At 37.6% G+C, this 18,949-nt stretch overlaps 1 protein-coding gene across 1 annotated transcript in view; it reads left to right on the top strand.

Annotated features, from left to right (window-relative positions):
- The first annotated feature begins 766 nt into the window (after positions 1–766).
- The window catches only part of LOC149846363 (sorting nexin 2A-like), a 65,167-nt gene continuing 46,984 nt past the window's right edge, over positions 767–18,949 (top strand). Inside the window, exons 1-3 of the mRNA XM_089996324.1 lie at positions 767–2,415; positions 7,714–7,923; positions 8,065–8,325. Of these exons, the coding sequence (XP_089852450.1) occupies positions 1,348–2,415; positions 7,714–7,923; positions 8,065–8,325 (1,539 nt within the window). The 5' untranslated portion in view covers positions 767–1,347. The remainder of the gene's footprint in view (positions 2,416–7,713; positions 7,924–8,064; positions 8,326–18,949) is intronic.

Genomic DNA, 18,949 nt, shown 5'->3' with positions numbered 1-18,949 from the left:
TTAACACAACCAAACGAGTTTTAGGTTAAAGATCTCACTCAAAGACATAGGGAGCTCTGCATTTGGAAATCTATATTCCATATGTATTTACCTTTTTAGCAGGGAAATCCCTAGATTTCATTTTTTTCAAGTTGGTACATTAGGTTGCATTTGAATGTGATTTGGAATCTCATGCAAATGATGGGAATAAATCTTTTTTTCTTAGCTAACTAGATTTGAAATCTCATGGAAATGAGAGAATGAATCTCATTTGCACATATAATCAAACATGTGATTTGGAATCTCATGCAAATAAGAAATTCAAAATCACATTTAAAGTGACTCCATATGGTCTTTTAGCTCTCATGCATAGGCTCTTTATTCAAAGCCTTTTCCTACTCATGCAACAACAATAATATTAGCTTTATATATGTGTATATCATTACATTTTAATTTTTAACTAATGAAAATTCTAATCCTTATATGTCAATGTTGTCGTATATTAGAGGCCGGCCATATGGACAGGCGGATATACTAAATAATAGTCCTAAAAAGTAAAAGTCCTTTGATAGTCCTAACCAATATTATACAAATATTGGAGTTGGTTCGTGTCAAACCCAGCTGGGTCAAGTTGGGTCTGTGTTCTAAGTGCTACCATTAGCACTAAGATGATTACCGTTAATAGTGGTTCACTAGTTTCTTGCAAATCATATAACATAGCACACAATACAAAACAAAGAGATGCTTTGGTCATATAAGAAGACTGATCCAAAACTTGAGAGTGGATGGATTTCTGATGCCAATTTCGCAACATTTGAGCTTCAAAAGGGTCAGGTGTCATCTGCACTCACCGAACCCAGATTGGCAGATGGTGCTTGAGCCAATATTTATCATATCATCCGTCACCCATCTTCTCTTCCTCTCTCTGTTTCCATCACCATTCAAACCCTGCACAACTTTCTCTCTCTAGACATGTTTTTCCTTGGTTTCTGGTTCTCGTTTATGATCACCTAATTGATCGAAAGCCATCATCATCTCCTTCGAAATCGGAGAAGTAGATCGATTTTTAACTCCTCTCTCTCTCTCTCTTGATTTTCCATAGTCTCAGTTAATGGGTAGATCTGGTTGTCGTTTTTTGATCACCTAATTGATTAAAACCCATCGTCATGTCCTTTGAAATCAGGGAAGAGAATCGATTTTTAACTCCTTTCTCTCTCTAAACTCTCTTTCTCCCTCTTGTTTTACCATGGTTTCTGTTAATGAGTAGATCTGATTCTCGTTTTTCATCACTTAATTGATCGAAGCCCATCGTCATCTCTTTCGAAATCGGAGAAGATCGATTTTCCTGGCTTGCTGTGAGGGGAAAACATGATGGGCTCTGAGAACCACCATGAAATCGAAGAGACGCATCCGTTGAGCTCGAAGGAAGAGATGGAAAATCTGGTGCTAGACGACCCACTTCAACCACTCTCCTTCCATTCGTATAGCGATTACAGAAGCGTTATGTCGTCGGTGGGTGACTCCCACCATCCGTTATCGCCTCCCTCGGACCCTCTCCTCTCCCCCTACAAGGATTCCTCGCCGAAGGGTCCGAGGGTTTCGGCTGATAACGCATTTCTGGAGCCCCCATCTTACGCAGACGTCGTTTTCAGGCCGTTTGGGGAGGAACACGAAGCTTCCAGTAACGGCCACGATGGTGGTTTCGGGAATTCTTCAGGGAGGTTCGGTTCTTCTTCGTCGCCTTCGGCGGAGACTGGATCTCCGGCCGCCGAGTACCTGCGAATCGCGGTCACGGACCCTCAGAAAGAGCAGGAGATGACTAACTCGCTCGTTCCTGGGGGGAATACCTACGTTACTTATCTCATCACCACGAGCACGAACATGCCGGAGTACGGTGGTTCGGAATTCGCCGTGAGGCGCCGGTTCCGCGATGTGGTCACTCTGGCCGATCGTCTCGCAGAGTCCTACCGTGGATTCTTTATTCCCCCACGACCGGATAAGAACGTGGTCGAGAGCCAGGTTATGCAGAAGCAAGAATTCGTGGAGCAGCGGAGAGTGTCACTGGAGAAGTATCTCCGCAGGTTGGCGGCACATCCAGTGATCAAGCGGAGCGAAGAACTGAGATTGTTTCTTCAGGTCCATGGAAAGCTGCCATTGGCAGCTAGTACGGACGTAGCATCTAGAATGCTTGACGGGGCAGTTAAGCTCCCGCGGCAATTGTTCGGCGAATCGGTAAGCACGATCTCGGCGCAAGAGGCTGCTCAGCCGGCTAAAGGCGGAAGGGATTTGCTTAGGATCTTTAAGGAGTTGAAGCAGTCTGTGGCTAATGATTGGGGTGGTTCAAAGCCTTCAGTAGTTGAAGAGGACAAGGAGTTCTTGGAAAAAAAGGAAAAAATGCTGGACCTTGAGCAACAGCTCAGCAATGCATCGCAACAGGTGATGCAAGTTTCTCTCTCTCTCTCTCTCTCTCAGTGACTCATCTTTGCTTTACGCATGGACCTTTATGCTTTGATTTCACTCTTGTCCTTCATTATTGTTGGGTTTGTGGTTATAATTGCTTTGATATTTTGTTCTTCAATGTTGCTGCGTGTGATTAAGAATTTGCGGCTATCTACCAAACTTTTTGGGTGGTTTGCTGCCTCACCTCCTTTAATATATTAATGGTAATCTTATTCGCTATTATCAATATCGATATGGATAGACCTTTATTTAAATATCATACAGCTGGAAGTGATAGTGTCGAAGTAGCTAGCTTCTCTGATCTCCATAATATGAAGCTGTTTTAATTCCTTGATAGGCCCTTGTTAAATGAGCATGAACGTTTTCTGGATCAAGAATTCTTAGTCTTTGGTGCATAGAATTGAAAAAGCAGGCAAGGAATAACACATTTTGTATTGACAACTTCATTATTTCAACATTTACTATGTGTAGTTCTTGAATTCTATCCAGAGCAGAATGATGGAAATTCTCGCTTGCCTCGTATTGAGACAGTCCATAATCAATTGTGGGTTTGGATTCCTAGAAGGGTCTGCAATGCTCTGACTAGGTGTTAATGGTGTTAAATGGCCAGAGGAACTCAAATATGGGTTAGGTGCTGATCCCGCCAGAACCATGGACTGGAAATTACAATCATTCCGTCAGTGAATGGTGCATGTAGGAGTTTCACCCAATTGAGACGAGGTTCCAGAGCTAATCGTGAACTGGGAAAATTCAAAAATTTCTGACCAACCCAGTCTACTCATATTTCGATGTATGGGTCTACTAATATGCTTCGTTACACACAACATATCATGCCATTACAAATCACAAGATCTCTTGTTAGCCATTAGTCATTACTAAGATAAGCAATATCCTGATATTGATTTAGACCTCTTTTTTATTAGTTAGCAATCACTAAGATAAGGGATAGATTCTGTGCCATATGCATGTATCATCTATCCCTGGGTACCAGATGAAATAGAACGATCTTAGAAGAGATATAATGAAGTTCCCCTGAACTCTTCGGGGCAGAAATTTAACAATTTGAGTGAATTCAATTAAAAATAAAGTGTTATTATTCAAACCACCCTATGATCTTCAACCAATTCTTGTGCTTCAATATAATTTCCTGGAGCAAGCACTATGGCTTGTTTCCAATGCTCAGGAACATTCTCGAATCTAGACTCCGCAATACAGAATCCCCTGTTGATTGGCCTCTTTTCCCCAGTCAGTATAGCTAGGTCAATTCATTCCCTCAGAGCCGTACTTCTCCTGCCTTATATGGCTCAACTGTCGGCTCTTTTCTCAGATTACATCTTAATCTAAAATATCCAGCTGAATGAGATATACTGGAGAGTTATCTTGTTTTTTCTCAGATTAGCCAAATCAAATAACCTGAAAAGGTTAAGTTATTACATGAGTTTCAAACTTCCATTTGGATCAATAATCAGTTTTATCTTCTCTCTCTCTCTCCTAGAAGAATCAAGCATAGATATCTCCATGTAGTGTTGTGTTTTCTTTTCAAATCATGGATTTTGATGTTATTCATGCCATTGTAACTATGTTGCCAGGACACAGAACACACTATTGTGGTGTAATTTCCAATGGAGAATGACATATAGGGAGACTGACATGGAAGTAAATTAGAGTAGCCTTGTGGCACAGCATTGTAGCATGTTTATAATATGCTTACCTAGATGCATTCATGTGCATGGAATCACTTGGTAAATCAATTTCCAATCACATGAAAGTCATACGCTTGCAATCTGTCTTCATTTAAGTCATGTTTTTATCTTTTGTTGTAGGCATGCTCTAAATTTTCCTGTATATTCACCACTATAATGAAGTTTACCTGCATTGCGTCTTTCTTTTGGTACTGGCTGATATATCATATGGTGGCATATATGAGGTTGCCCTTTAGGCAGATGCTTGAACAATAGAACTTGGGACGGGAACTTTTGAAGATGTCATTGAAATGTAATCTGAAATAATAGTAGGACATAATTGAAATTAATTATCTTTTCCATGCAAGTGCTTAGAATAAGGGGGTTGTAGGTTGCTTTGATGGAGGAGGAAGTGGATATTTGAAATTTCTTGTTTCCATCATGGCTGCGGGTTTATTTACTTTGGGTCACAACTTACTACATATGACATGCATTCCTAGGTTCCTGGACACTGGTTTGACATGTATGATGCATGATGTGCGTCCTGTATACATATAGCTTGTTTACACATATTTTTGTGTGGAACTGTCAATAAGATTAATATTGCTCTAAACTTTAGCTCTATAATGTACACATACACTTTTTATACATCATCCGCCACAAACCTTGTAGCACACACAAATAGGGAGTGGAATTCGACAAAATTATTTTTCTAGGGAAGATCTCAACAATTTGAGCGCTGTTGTGATGCATTGATATGAATATGAAGAATTTATGCTACAAATTTACCATATTATATTGTATCATAATGTACAATATGCAAAGAGAAGGTGAAAAATAAAAAAGGAAATAATAAGAACACATGCCAAAAAGTAACTGCGCAATATTTAATATAATTTAAGTGCAACCAAAATTGGTAACTAATTATTTGTGTAGCAAAGATAGGGAACCAAATTCACATTATTGCCTGCTTGTAAAAGGCTAGAATTTAACAAAAATAATTTATGAATTTAAGCACAATATCATAACTCATGAGAGGTAAATGACCAGCAAGTCATTATATAGCATAAAACCTCATAGTAACTTATCTAACTTTTTGAGATATTCTAAAACAGTTCTACTATCTCCACTTTCTTAAATAGATGCATCATCCCTGTTCTACATATTGTTACACTGCTTATTTAACTTTCTGCAATGTTGATGGTTGATCTTCATCAGCTTTGAGTAGTGTTGGTTGGTTTTCCTTCATCTTTTTGCCACATTTTTTATCAGTTGCATCCTCCTCCTCCATCTCTACAAAACTGCTGGCAATTTTTCATTTATCTCATCCGAAATAGAAAGACATGGCCCTATAATTATTCACGCCCACAAGATATTGTTTTAACCGATTTTTTTTCTAGAAATGCTGTAGCAAACATAAAAAAATTACTATATCTGGTAGGCACCAACCAATCTACTTGATATTCATGCTAGATTATTTCTGTTTATTGCCATTACTAAATCTTATGTCAAATATTTGAAAAAAAGGTGTTCATGCTTCTCCTACACCAAACTCAATGATATACCTTTCCCAAGCATGGAAAGTCCTCAAAAGAGATGCTTCCTTGGAGTTGTGTAGTCAGAGTGGGAGAAATATGGTAGATTCCTGCCATTATTTTGATAGAGTCTACTTATTTTGTCTCCTCTTTCTCCAAGAATGTAGGTCTATCCTTATTAAGTACTGCTTTTAAATTTGGGGTTGAATCAGATTGCTGGATGGGATGGTTATGTCGCACTATCATACCAGGGGGTCCAGGTTTAAATCCCTAGGGCTTATCCCCCAGCTTGCCTTATCCAAAAAAAAAGAAAAAAGGTACTATTCTGAAAATGGCTTCCAAGAATCTCTGTGCAATTTTGGAGGTTGTGTTGTCCAATTTGGGCATGAATGTGAAAACCTGAATTTGAGGGTATGGGATGAATCTTAGTCTTCTTTATTTCAGTAATAAAATAGGGTCAAAATGACTGTATTTCGACCTAAATTCTAGCCTAAATGATTTTAAAAATTTAATAATTGTTGAGAAAATTTTAGTTTAAGCATATAATGGACCAGAGTTCGCTCATAATAAAATCCACAACTACGTTATTTGGTTTCTTCTTGATGGTTGCCTAGTCACCCAGGCATGCATATGGCTTAAACAATGTTCATTACCTCTTGAACCTGCTTCTGACTTGATAACTATAGTCCATGTAGATGACTTAGACACTGTTCATTCATCTTAGAAAGAATAGACACAAGGCAAGGTCCCAAAAAAACCCAGAAACTTGGGAATCAACATAGGACTCCCCAAGTCAATTTAGTATCCTAGCCGGGCCATATATATTATATATATATATATATATATATGTGTGTGTGTGTGTGTGTGTGTGTGTGTGTGTGTGTGTGTGTGTGTGCAACAGGCCAGGTACCCATGGGGTTTTTGGGTACCCGACCCGAATCTTGTCAGGCTCGGGCACCAGGGTCAGTCTGAGTCGGGCATTTATACCCAATATTTATTTATATTATATTATATAAATATAAAATATACTTATATTTTATCATGGCCCATCTTCACTTACTGGGCCCCATAATGGGTCAAGGTCCATATAAATTCAAAACCCCACCCGCAATGGGTGCCTTCTATGTGTTGTAAAGGTTTCTTTTATAGGTAATGAAGGGATTCCACTCTCTTCCTCTCTTCTCCCATAGGCTTTCCACTTTTTATGTATGATGGTATGGGAAATGCAAAGCTTCCCATTATAAATGCTTTGCATTAATTTGCTGTTAATGTTCTCTCTCTCTCTTCTAAAAAGGAATATTGACCATCTTTTTTACCTTTTAAGTATTAAATTAGAAAAGTAACTGCTTGTTGATTAGTCCCGTGTTGATGGATGAGAAGAGACAAGGCCTTTCCAAAGCCTAGAAAATGGGTTCCGATGTGCACAACCAACCGGATATTGGGTAAAACCTGTGGGTTGCCTGCCTGATCCAATCCTACTTGAAAAAGAATACTCGGTGGGTCACGGGCTGGGTCAGCCAATCCGAGCCTAATTGAAGTCGGGCCATGCCCGGCCCAATAATTATCGGGTTGGGCTCTCAGCAGCTTGAAAATTTAATGGGTCAGTCGGGCCCTTCTGGGCCCCTTTGTTGGGCCAGCCCAGCCCAGCCCAGCCCAACCTGTCCAAGTTAAGCCAGATGTGGTCAAGTATGGCAACACCTGTTCAAGCTGCTGGATGGACCAGCTTAGATGCTGCTCTAGATCGTCTTGAGTGAATCAGTAGGTTGACTCATTGGCTTTTTAAGCATGACACTAAGCCACATACAAGACCAAATATTTGGGCGTCTAAATTTCGTCATCAACTTTTATCTGTGTTTGATCTGGTTTCCTGCAATCACCTCCCTGTTTGTGTTCACTACAGCAATATTTTCTGCATACATAATTGCCCATTTTTATTTTGATTGAAAATGCGATTTGGTTAAAAGTGGAGTCTATGAATGAGCCTCTTTTAGGTGATGGATTTTTCTTAACCAGGCATACTTATTGATTGGATTCCCTTATCCATTTCTTCCTAACAGGCTGAAGAACTTGTGAAAGCTCAACAAGATATTGGAGAAACAATGGGGGAGTTAGGATTGACATTCATCAAACTGGCAAAATTTGAGACAGATGTGGCTATGCTTAATTCACAGAGAGTACGAGCAGCTGATACCAGACGAGTAGCCACAGCTGCTGTTAAAGCCAGCAGATTCTATCGTGAATCGAATGCACAGACAGTCAGACATTTGGTATAAGAGCTGTTGCTCATTGTAGTTGAAACTTTTTTTTCCCGTTGTTACAGATTGGTTTGATGTTGGGTCCTTTGCTAACATCAGGATCTTTTACTTTTAAAATTGTTTGCTTACTCTTGATAATATGTGCATTACCAGGACAAACTTCACGAATATCTCGGATTAATGCAAGCTGTGCATGGTGCATTCTCAGATCGGTCCAGTGCCTTGTTGACTGTACAAACACTTTTATCTGAATTATCTTCAATGAATTCGAGGGCTGAAAGGCTTGAAGTTGCTTCCTCAAAAATATTTGGTGGAGACAAAACTAGGAACCGCAAATTAGAAGAGTTGAAGGAAACAATAAAAGTAACTGAAGAGTCTAAAAGTTGTGCCATAAAAGAATATGAACGGATTAAGGTAAGTTTTTGATATTTATGTTTATGAAAAAGTAACCTGAGTTTGATGATGTGATTTTAAGTGGATTCATTTCGTTGCGTTCCAAATTTCTTGTTCTAAAATTTTTGAAGGGTGCAGTGAAGCATCGTATTCTTCCATTTATGAACCTGTTAGTATCTTCTATTTTATGTGAGGCAGCAAGGTTTTATAGGTTATCTCAAGCATCCAGGATTGTGGTTTGTGTGACGCCTGGCTTTCAAAGGCCTGATATTCTGGGTATCTTTATTGGAGATAAAAAGACCTTGCTAGACAACATCATCTGGGCTAAGATGGCCCCTTTTGAGGCCATTCATGTTTTAATGAATGAACATGCTCTTTTGGGTAAAGCTTAATTTATGTGATTTGGTTTATCTTCTTCCTAGGTTTTATGGTTAAATAATTCATATACCGTAAACATCTCTAGTTTCGGAGGCTAAGGTTACAGTTTTCTTATTTTTTGTCCACTAGTCTTTTGTGGCTTGAGTTTGAACTGTTCAAAGTATTTCCCTATTTGAAAATTGAAAAGCATGACTTTTGCACCTGTTTTGGTGTCACTTTTACCTCTATTTTTTTATTGGAGATTTGTTCTTTTGCAGTTTGAGTTTGATTCCATCTTCAAAATTATTTCCCTAAGCGTACATCCCAAAAGTGAACCATGCTTGATTCAATCATGATGCTATTGATTCTAAGCTCCATCATCTTGTTGCGTACTTGATTCCAGAATTTTTGCTTGTTAATAATAAATACACTAGGTTCCTATTCAGTGCTTCTGCTCCCTTGCTTACTCCATTTTAGTATAAAAACTAGGTTTTGTTATTGAGAATCCTGATACAAGTTTTAATGGTTCCTATGAGGGCTGTCAATGGGTCGGATCTAAGGTCAGATACCTGCCCGACCCGAACCCATATTTTCGGGTTTGGCATAAAAAGTTGGAAACCTGAATAAGAAATGAGTGGGTCTGGGATTCTAGACTGAGACGTGACCTGATTCGGATCTGGATATAAGAAATATGTGTGAGCATCGGGTCGGGTACCCGACCTGGCCCATTTGAGTTCAGATTTGAATATTTTCCTGACTTCTATCTGGTCGGGATCTGGCTCAGATCTGCATACAAGAAACAACCATTATATATATTAGTAATTATGCATTTTCCCCAGAGTACCTACTTTAAAAAGCGGAAGAAGAGGCCTTCAAGCACGAACAAGTGTGCACCAAGTATACCAAGTGGACAAGCACAAATGCCTACTAAGGGCTCACTCACAAACAAGCACAAATGCCACTAAGGGCACACTTCTGACAAATGCCACTAAGGGCTTGACAAGAGAGTAAAAGATATTAATTTATTGAGTCATAAAAATGAAAGAAGCATTACAACTAATGAGGGTATATACAACATAGAGAGCCAAGAGAGACATTGGAGCTAGTCCAACAACTCTATTTGTAGTCGTTGGACTAGCTCCAATGGCTAGTCAAACTAGTCAACTTTGTGTTGACTAGTAAAAAAGAACAAAAAAATAAAAGAAAAAGAAAATATTTACAACAAAAAAATATAAATACATATATAATGTATATATACATATATGTATATATGTATATAATACATGTACATACACATACATAAGTATGTATATATAGATACACACACACAAACATATATATATATATATATATATATATATATATATATATATATATATATATATATAATTTAACACTCCCCCTCAAACTTACGGTACAATAATTGAAAATTTGCTAATAATGAAATGAAATCAAGGAGTTAAGACAGGTTTGATGAAGAAATCTGCCAATTGGTATTCAAATGTGACATAAGGCAGATCAATGATGCCCTGAAGGTATTCCTCTCGTACTTAATGGTAATCAATCTCGATGTGCTTGGTTCTGTCATGAAATGTGTGGTTGCTAGCGATATAGATAGCACTCTTATGGTTACACCACATCTTTAAAGCTCCTTGAATTTGAATTTCAATATCAACCAACAATCCTCTTAGCTATACCACCTTCATCGTAATAGTGTCCATGGTCGATATTCAGCTTCTGTTGGAGAAAGAGAGACCTTTTGTTGTTTTTTAGACCGCTACGAGATTAGAGATTCACCTAAGAAAACACAAAACCCATCGTTGAGGGTATTGTTGGGATCACCTCCCCAATATGCATCAGTATAAGCATTCAAATCTAATGCAGATGAAAAAGACATAAACATGCCTCTAAAAATAAAAATTTTAAGGTATCTAATAATACGCGAGACAACCCCCATGTGAACAGATGTGAGAGCGTGCTGAAATTGACTAGTTTTGTGTACATGTTCAATATCAAGTCTAGTAATCAACAAATAAGAGAGAGCTCAAATAAACTGTCGATAAGGTGTTAGATCATCAAGAGACTCCCCATCATCAATTTTCAACTGTCTTAGCATCCGTGATACCAAACCTGAGAATAATATCAGAAGCAAATTTAGCCTAAGATAATAGATACCTTCTAGGAGAATAAACAACCTCTATACCTAGAAAATATCTTAGAAAACCCAAATCAGTCATTTCAAACTTAGTTTTAAGAATCTTTTTAATATTTTCAACTCATGTCTGTCTCCTCCAGTGATAATCATATCGTCAACGTAGATGAGCAAAATTACTGTATCTGCATCAGATTCCTTAACAAACAAAGCAGGGTCAGTTAAATGGAATCTAAAACCAATATCAATCATGACTCTACTAAATCTATCATACCAAGCTTTTGGTGTTTATTTCAAACCATATAATGTCATTTGTTGGCGAATAACTTTCCCTTAAGGAATACTCATATCAGGAGGCGCCTCCATGTACACTTCTTTCACAAGAATTCAATTAAGAAATGCATTTTTCACATTCATTTGATAAATAAACTAATTGTTAAGAGAAACAACTGCAATGAGAATTCTAATAGTGTTCATTACGGTCAAAGGGTGCAAAGGTTTCTTCGTAATCTATGTCATGTTCCTTTGAGTACCCTTTGACAAGTAGTCTAGCCTTATATCTCTCATGGGTACTATCACTTTTAGTCTTTACTTTGTATACTCACTTACATCCTATAAGTTTCTTTCCTAGTGAGAGGTTTTGAAGAGTCCAAGTTTGAGCTTTTTTTTTCAATGCATCTAATTTTATTTCCATAGCCCTAACCCACTTTGTATTTTCTTTGGCTTGAGTATAAGATGAAAAATCTACGTGAGAGTCAATCAAGGCTATGCATGCTTTGGTATTCTGAAGGAAAAGAATCATAGGATACAAATTTTGATGAAGGTTTTGATATTCTAAAGGATTTCCTATTTTCCAGTTCATCTTCATTTTCAGATTTAGAAAACTTTTCAAGTGCACATGGAGGTTTTTGATCTTTACGCCTAGAGTATTGCACATAGGTTTGATCTGTTAGAAACTATGTCACATGGGTGCGGAAGCGGGTGCGGGTGCGGGGATTCGACACTTCCAAAAAACCTGGGTGCGGGGCTGCGGCAGGGGAAAAAATGTAAATATAAGGATCCGAATGAAAAATCAAAGTTCTGAACGGGGTATTAAGGATCCAACATTGAAGATCTAAATAAAATATCCAAGATCCAAATACAAATAAACAATTAAAACAATAAAATATCTTTGTACCAGCCTAAGGATCTAAATCTCAAGTTTATTTATCTTCTAAAATTCACGGGTATTACAGACATTGTTCCAACAATTGAATTTTGAGGGGCATCAATGTCCTTGGTCTCTTGAGGTGGGCAAATCAAAGCTACCTTCCTTTTGAATCTTCTTCTCAACTTAGGACACATGGGTTTTATGTGTCTCGGTTCATGACAATAATGACATAATTTTCCTTTTATTATCACATTCATTTGCTTGTCTCCCAAAGTGAGGTGGTCTATATGCATGAGTATATGTTTCGGGCCTAGAAACGGCCAACACAGATTCTTCGTTATTTTTAAGAGAATACTTCTTTAATCTATTTTGTTCCATACTTGGTTCCTCTATTGTTGATGCAATAGAGAAAACTTTTCTTCTATGTAAAAGGGCCGATTTAGTGGACTCAAATTCGGTTCTTAATGCATTCACAAATTGATAGAAATGCTCCATGTCTATTTGCTTTTGTCGGAGCTCAATATCTTCGAGGCAATGTCATTTTGGCTCAAGAAGAGTTGAGAGGGACAATTTCCAATCATTTAGCTAGAATTAAATGCTCATCTCTCTCTCTCTCTCTCATGCATAATGAATGGATGATGAACCTGAATTCATGGGATGATCACACATGTACATGCATAGATGGATGGATGATAGACATGAATGCATAACATGCATGCTTCTCTCATTTTTTTCTTTAAAAAATCTCATCTTTCTCTTTCATGCATACATGGATGAATGATGCTCACACATGCATGCCATGTGAATGTAAGGAAAACAAGAGGAATACAAAAAGTGGCATCACGGGCATACAATAGAAAACAAGAGAGTGCTCAAACACAAGTCCACAAATGGACAATACACAAGCCAAACAATAGCTAATCCAAAAGATTACAATAGCCACTATTGGGCATACAAAAGAATACAAAACACTTAAAAAATATGATTTTTATTATAAGAGTGCTTAGAAAAGCATTAAACAACAAGAGGGGGGTTTAACCCCTTTATATCACTGTCACCGATATTGCCGATATTTTGAAAATATCTCTATATTATCGACTATTTAAAAGTAGCTAATAATATCGGGAATATATCGCGATATTTTCAAAATACCAGCAGAAACAAAATATCATGATATTATCGCAATATTTTTGAGAAAAAATCTTTATTTATTTATTTTATGTTTGTATTTCCTATTTTTTTGTTTATTTTATATTTAAAACCTTTAAAACATGTTTCTTTATACTCTTGAAAGAAAAATAATGCAAAACTTATTATTTTCTTAGTTTTTTTGTTGTTATTTATATTTTTTCAATTTTTTAAACTCCCGAGATATTCCCGAGATTTATCAACTTTTGAAAATGTCTCCTGGAAATACCCTCACAAAGAAATTACCTTTAATGATATAGGTGACTATGCTTTATATACACACTTAGAGGGCTCCAAGAGGCTAGAAATAGAACCGTTGGGGAGATCCCAACGACACTTTGGACATTTTACCAAAATGCCCATAACAAAAATAAAATGCACAAAAAAGAATATAAAAGACTATTGTGCCCTTAATGGGCATAACCTATTACAATACTGTACAACAACAACTACGCCTTCATCCCAAAACAATTGGTGTCGGCAATATGAACCAACAAAGAAAATCATTCTGGGTCTTCCACATGAATCCTTCTCCTCCAATCATTTCTATCCAATGCCATGTCCTCGGTGAGGTTCAAAGCATTCATATCATTTCCTATCATCTCCATCCAAGTCTTCCTTGGCATACCCCGACCTCTTTTAACTAATATATTTTCCCATTTCTCCATCCTTCTAACTGGAGCATCATTTGGCCTTCGCCGAATATGTCCAAACCACCGTAAACGATTTTCTCTCATCTTATTTTCAATGGGTGCAACGCCTACCTTCTTACGTATCTGCTCGTTTCGAATCTTATCTTTTATTGTATTTTCACACATCCATCTAAGTATACACATCTCAGCTACACTCATTTTTTGAATATGATGTCTCTTGGCAGCCCGACATTCCGTACCATATAGTAAAGTGGGCCTAATAGTCGTCCGATAAAACTTTTCCTTCAACCAATGGCATTCTACGATCGCACAACACTCCAGTTGCACTTTTCCATTTCATCCACCCAACCTTTATCTTATGATTTACATCTCCATCAATTTCTCCATACTTTTGAATGATAGATCCCAAATATTTGAAACAATCATCCACCGGTATTTCTTGCTCACCAAGCTTCACTACACTCCCATCACTACTTCGTTGCTTACTAAACCGACATTCCATATATTCTGTCTTACTCTTACTCAACTTAAAACCTCTTGCTTCCAATGTCTGTCTCCATAATTCTAACTTAGCATTAACCCCAACTCTAGACTCATCAATCAAAACAATATCATCAGCAAACAACATACACCACGACACATTTTCTTGAATTGATCTCGTAAGCTCATCCATCACTATAGCAAATAGGAAAGGGCTTAAAGGAGATCCTTGATGTAACCCAACCGTTATAGGAAAATTGGTTGTCACCCCTCCACACGTGCAGACATTGGTTACTACTCCTTTATACATATCCTTAATTATACTAATGTACTTGAGAGAAACACGTTTCTTCATCATTGTCCACCAGAGAATGTCCCTAGGTACTGTAACAAGACAAAAATACCCCTAATGGGTATTTATTACAACAGTACCCCTAATGGGTATTATGGGTATTGCTTATTACAACATTATAATACACACACACACACATATATATATACAATGAGAAATAAATACATATGTGAATACATATATATTTACATGTACAACTTAATAGTGAAATGCCTCTACACATGCATGTCATGTGCATGCTGCTATGATGGAAGTGGGTCTGGTTGGCAATAATAGAAAGTCGAAAGACGATAACTAAGAGAGAGAGAGAGAGAGAGAGAGAGAGAGAGAGAGAGAGAGAGAGACCAAAGTCAAATTTCTTTATTGTTAAAGCTTTGGAAAAGGTTCCTCTTAACTCCTTGTTTACTTTTTTTGTTTCCAATAATTATAAAAAGGCACAAAGCATTTAACCTTCTTCTAAGCCATTGGATTGGAAATGATCCAACGGTTTATATGTAACGCCCTCAAATCTTAACCCAAATTTTGAGGTTTTTTTTTATAACAGCGGAAACAAGTCATACTATACAGTTAAGCATTCCGGAACATTACAGAGAGAGTAAGCCAAAACGTTAATTGCATTTCACTATCAATGAATAATAACATAAGAGTTTCTCAAACTATCCTTAGAACAGTAAATCCAAAATCTTGATCCGATGCCTCATCCCGCAGCCGCTCATAAACTCTACTCTTCACCTGAAAAATGATAAATTTATAGGAATTAGACTACAACTGTCTAAGTAGGAATTACTCTATTTTTTCTTGCAAGTATATCATATGTCAAGTATGTGGTGCGGGTGCCGAGTGTGATTTTTCGCATATACAAGAATAAGTTTATGATACGACAATCAATAATGTATCAGAAGCTAACTGACAGGTAACATCGTTAGCAACATTTAAATATCCCATAACCATAGATATGAATTCATGTAATGATTGAGAAGAATGCAATTATGACAATTACATAATTCAGGTATACATTCATACAACATGGTGCATCTATTAGGCATAAAAGACCATTAATCAATACCATGAATTACAATTCAAGTAGAACATGACATTTAACATGCATTAGAAGTTAACATCACGCATCCACCAAACATATAACAATTAAGAGAACAGATAGCATATGCATGTTCAAATGCATAACATGAATATGCATGAACATTTCATTATCTTTCATTAAAGTTTCCCTTTCCATATGCATGTCCTATTTAATGCATACAATTTAAGTTCCTCTTTTTAATTATCGTTGCCCGCGGATACACCAAACGGGTAAAATCCCCGAGGTCAAGTTAGGTTCCCTGGGTAGCTTAACACACAATTTGTATTTTATTACTGGGTTCCAAACTTAACCCTCGACCGAATCACCTTCGTAACATTAGACCTGCACATCTAATGTCGGGGACACCAGAGACACCTCACGCCCACAAATGTCACTTCCTTGGTACAAAAAACAACAGCTGTGTCAAATACACCACCCTTAGGTAAAGTGGCGGATTCTCCCTAAAACCGTGGCCAGGAGAAGGAACCTCAATATCAGGTTCAGGGGACAACATAAAGCACACATAGTTTTTGTATCCTCACAGTCTCTCTAAGACCAAAATTCTAAAATTCCCATACTCCAGATGAGATATCCCAGAACGTATATTACACTGTTCTTATTCATTATCTTTTTATTAAAAGCCAATTATTGAGTTTTGCAATTCAACGTGCAAAAACAAGGCAAAAGCTCGCATCTACTTCTGTGAGAACCATCACGAGACTCCAGCCCATGGAAACACATCGAACAGTGCAATATAGAGCAATAAAATTACATTTGTAAATCAACATGCAAAATTAATAACATAGGCTTGCAAATCAATATGCAACCATATGCTCGCAAATCCGCATGTGCACCACCCGTGACAACAATAGAACAACACAATTAAAATCATGGTATAAATGTGATTTTTGCGATGCATTTGAACAATTTAAGAAATAACAAACTAAGGCTCAAGGCTTTCCAGGCCTTATTCATTTAGACCATCGATGCATCGTATGCAAAAGTCATAACAATATGCAATGTATGCAATGAGGTCAACATGCTTCTAAATGCACATCCATCCAAACCAATTTAACAATGTATATGAGTTATCACAGTCATATGCATGTGTTCACCTTCCATATGCGGGTGCTTTCATGTAATCACTTAACACATGCATTCATCCATAATTCATAAGTACATGAGAACATTTATGCATGATTATACATGCCAAACACACATCGATTTCATGTATGCACACGTACTTGAAACCAATTCATAAATGCACAATAACTAAACATGTCCTGTAAATGTAGGTACATGAAACTTTTCATTCATAACATATGTTAACATCCACACACATAAACATAACCCGGATCTAGAAATTGAAATTTCAGGACTGCACACATTCATATCATGTATGCACCCGTACCAAAGCAATAACATATTAACAAAAATCAAATATTTCTCATGTTACAAATTCTACAACACAAACACCGATGCCCCAGTATCTTTAAACCAGTCGGGCAAAAGCATTAAATTTACATTGACTTATGTATTAACTTTATTAACTCAGGGTACAAATGGTGAACCCCTGATTCCCAGACTTAGCAATTCAAGTGCCAACCGCAACCGACCTACAGGTTCGGTTATTAGTTCACTTCTAGGAAATATACATTTTCAAATCAATCATATAAAGGACTTTGTAAAGTTTCATAGATAATAACTTATAGTACTCTATGCCCTCCCTGAATTCATGAATTTCCTATACAATCCATTTGCTATTATTTTTATGGGGGCTATCATCAACCACTAAACTTCCCAAGGGTATAGTTCATCTTTTCTATCATTTTTTTTGTTTGGGAAATACCCAAGAGCTGAACACAGGATTTTAATGGGGTTCCTGTAATGACAAAAATCTGTAATAAGGAGTACTCAGCAATAGATAACTCTTGCATGTTCAGATGTAGATAAGATGCAAGCTTGCGGACTCATCACTGTATACACTCATACATTTTCTTAAATATGCAACATATAGCACATGAAAGTACCCAGACTGGTCTACATAATTGCATCGGTTTTCTTCAAATGCGCCTGCCAATACACGCATAAGTAAGCAGATCAATTCAACGAATATGACAGGAACTTCTAAAATGTGCATGAAATTACTTTTCACATATCCAGCAACAAGTATAGGAAATACGGAACAGAAACCACATGTGCGTGAATAAACACACACAGGCAAGGGCATTTATACATGCAAACATGAAGGCCAAAACGTGATAATAGTAGCAGGATATGCTACTGATCCTCACAACACTGCAAGGGGCTGAGAAACAAAAAGTTAATGCGACCTGTAGTTATAAGTGGAAATCAAGAGCTCAAGCCCGAGTTCTACAGGGTGACGAAGGTTGGCTCATAAAAGTAAATTAAGGGTCAGTCCTAGCAGGAATTAACAAAACAGAAACGAAGACGGATAGTACAACCGAGGATCAAGACCCCAACCCAAGCTCCGATAATTTCCCACCACAGTCCATTCTGCCTCATTTCAACGAGTTACACATACGCGAGTGAGGACTCGTTTAAGGGGGTTTAACATATATTCCCAAATAAGAACCCTCTAAACGAGTGACTTGTTCATTATTATACTCGTTGAACCTAGATTAACAGGTTTCAGAACCTAAATTTCAACACACAGACTGACACAGGCTGCATTAGAATGTATATGCATATATCGTTATTCACTTAACATCATGGACAAAAAGGAAATGACATACAAAACAAAACACACCGGGTAAAATGAATGAAACCACTATCCAGTCCCAACTCAGAATGAGGTTTGGGTAAACACACAGGGTAAAAATGACATGCTTTCCTCAAATTGGGTTTCATAGCAGCCGAAATCCCTAAATCTGCCGATTTGGGGTTTACGACAGCCATTAAAACCTTTCCCATGATTTGGAGATTTACAACACCCTTAAATCCCTGTTCACTGTACCCGCACCCATGCTTGACCCATAGAATACCCAAAAGAAAAAAAATAGGAAAACCTACCTGTTCCGGCGACAAGGAGGTGGCTGTCGCGGTCAGGAAGATCGTCGGTGTCGATTGCTTCTGCTGGCGCGCGTAAAAACCAGATGGAGATGAGAGTAGAGGTGGGATTTGTAGTTAGGTGCCCCCCGAAAAGGAAGGACCCCCGGCGGCTGCGCCTTCCTCCTCCTCCAACCTCCTCTCTCATTGCATTAGGATTCAG

This window comes from Nuphar pumila, chromosome 2, assembly GCF_984573655.1.
Source record: "Nuphar pumila chromosome 2, dmNupPumi1.hap1.1, whole genome shotgun sequence".
Taxonomy (NCBI): domain Eukaryota; kingdom Viridiplantae; phylum Streptophyta; class Magnoliopsida; order Nymphaeales; family Nymphaeaceae; genus Nuphar; species Nuphar pumila.
The sequence above is the reverse complement of the archived record's forward strand: the minus strand, read 5'-3'. Positions and strand labels throughout refer to the sequence as shown.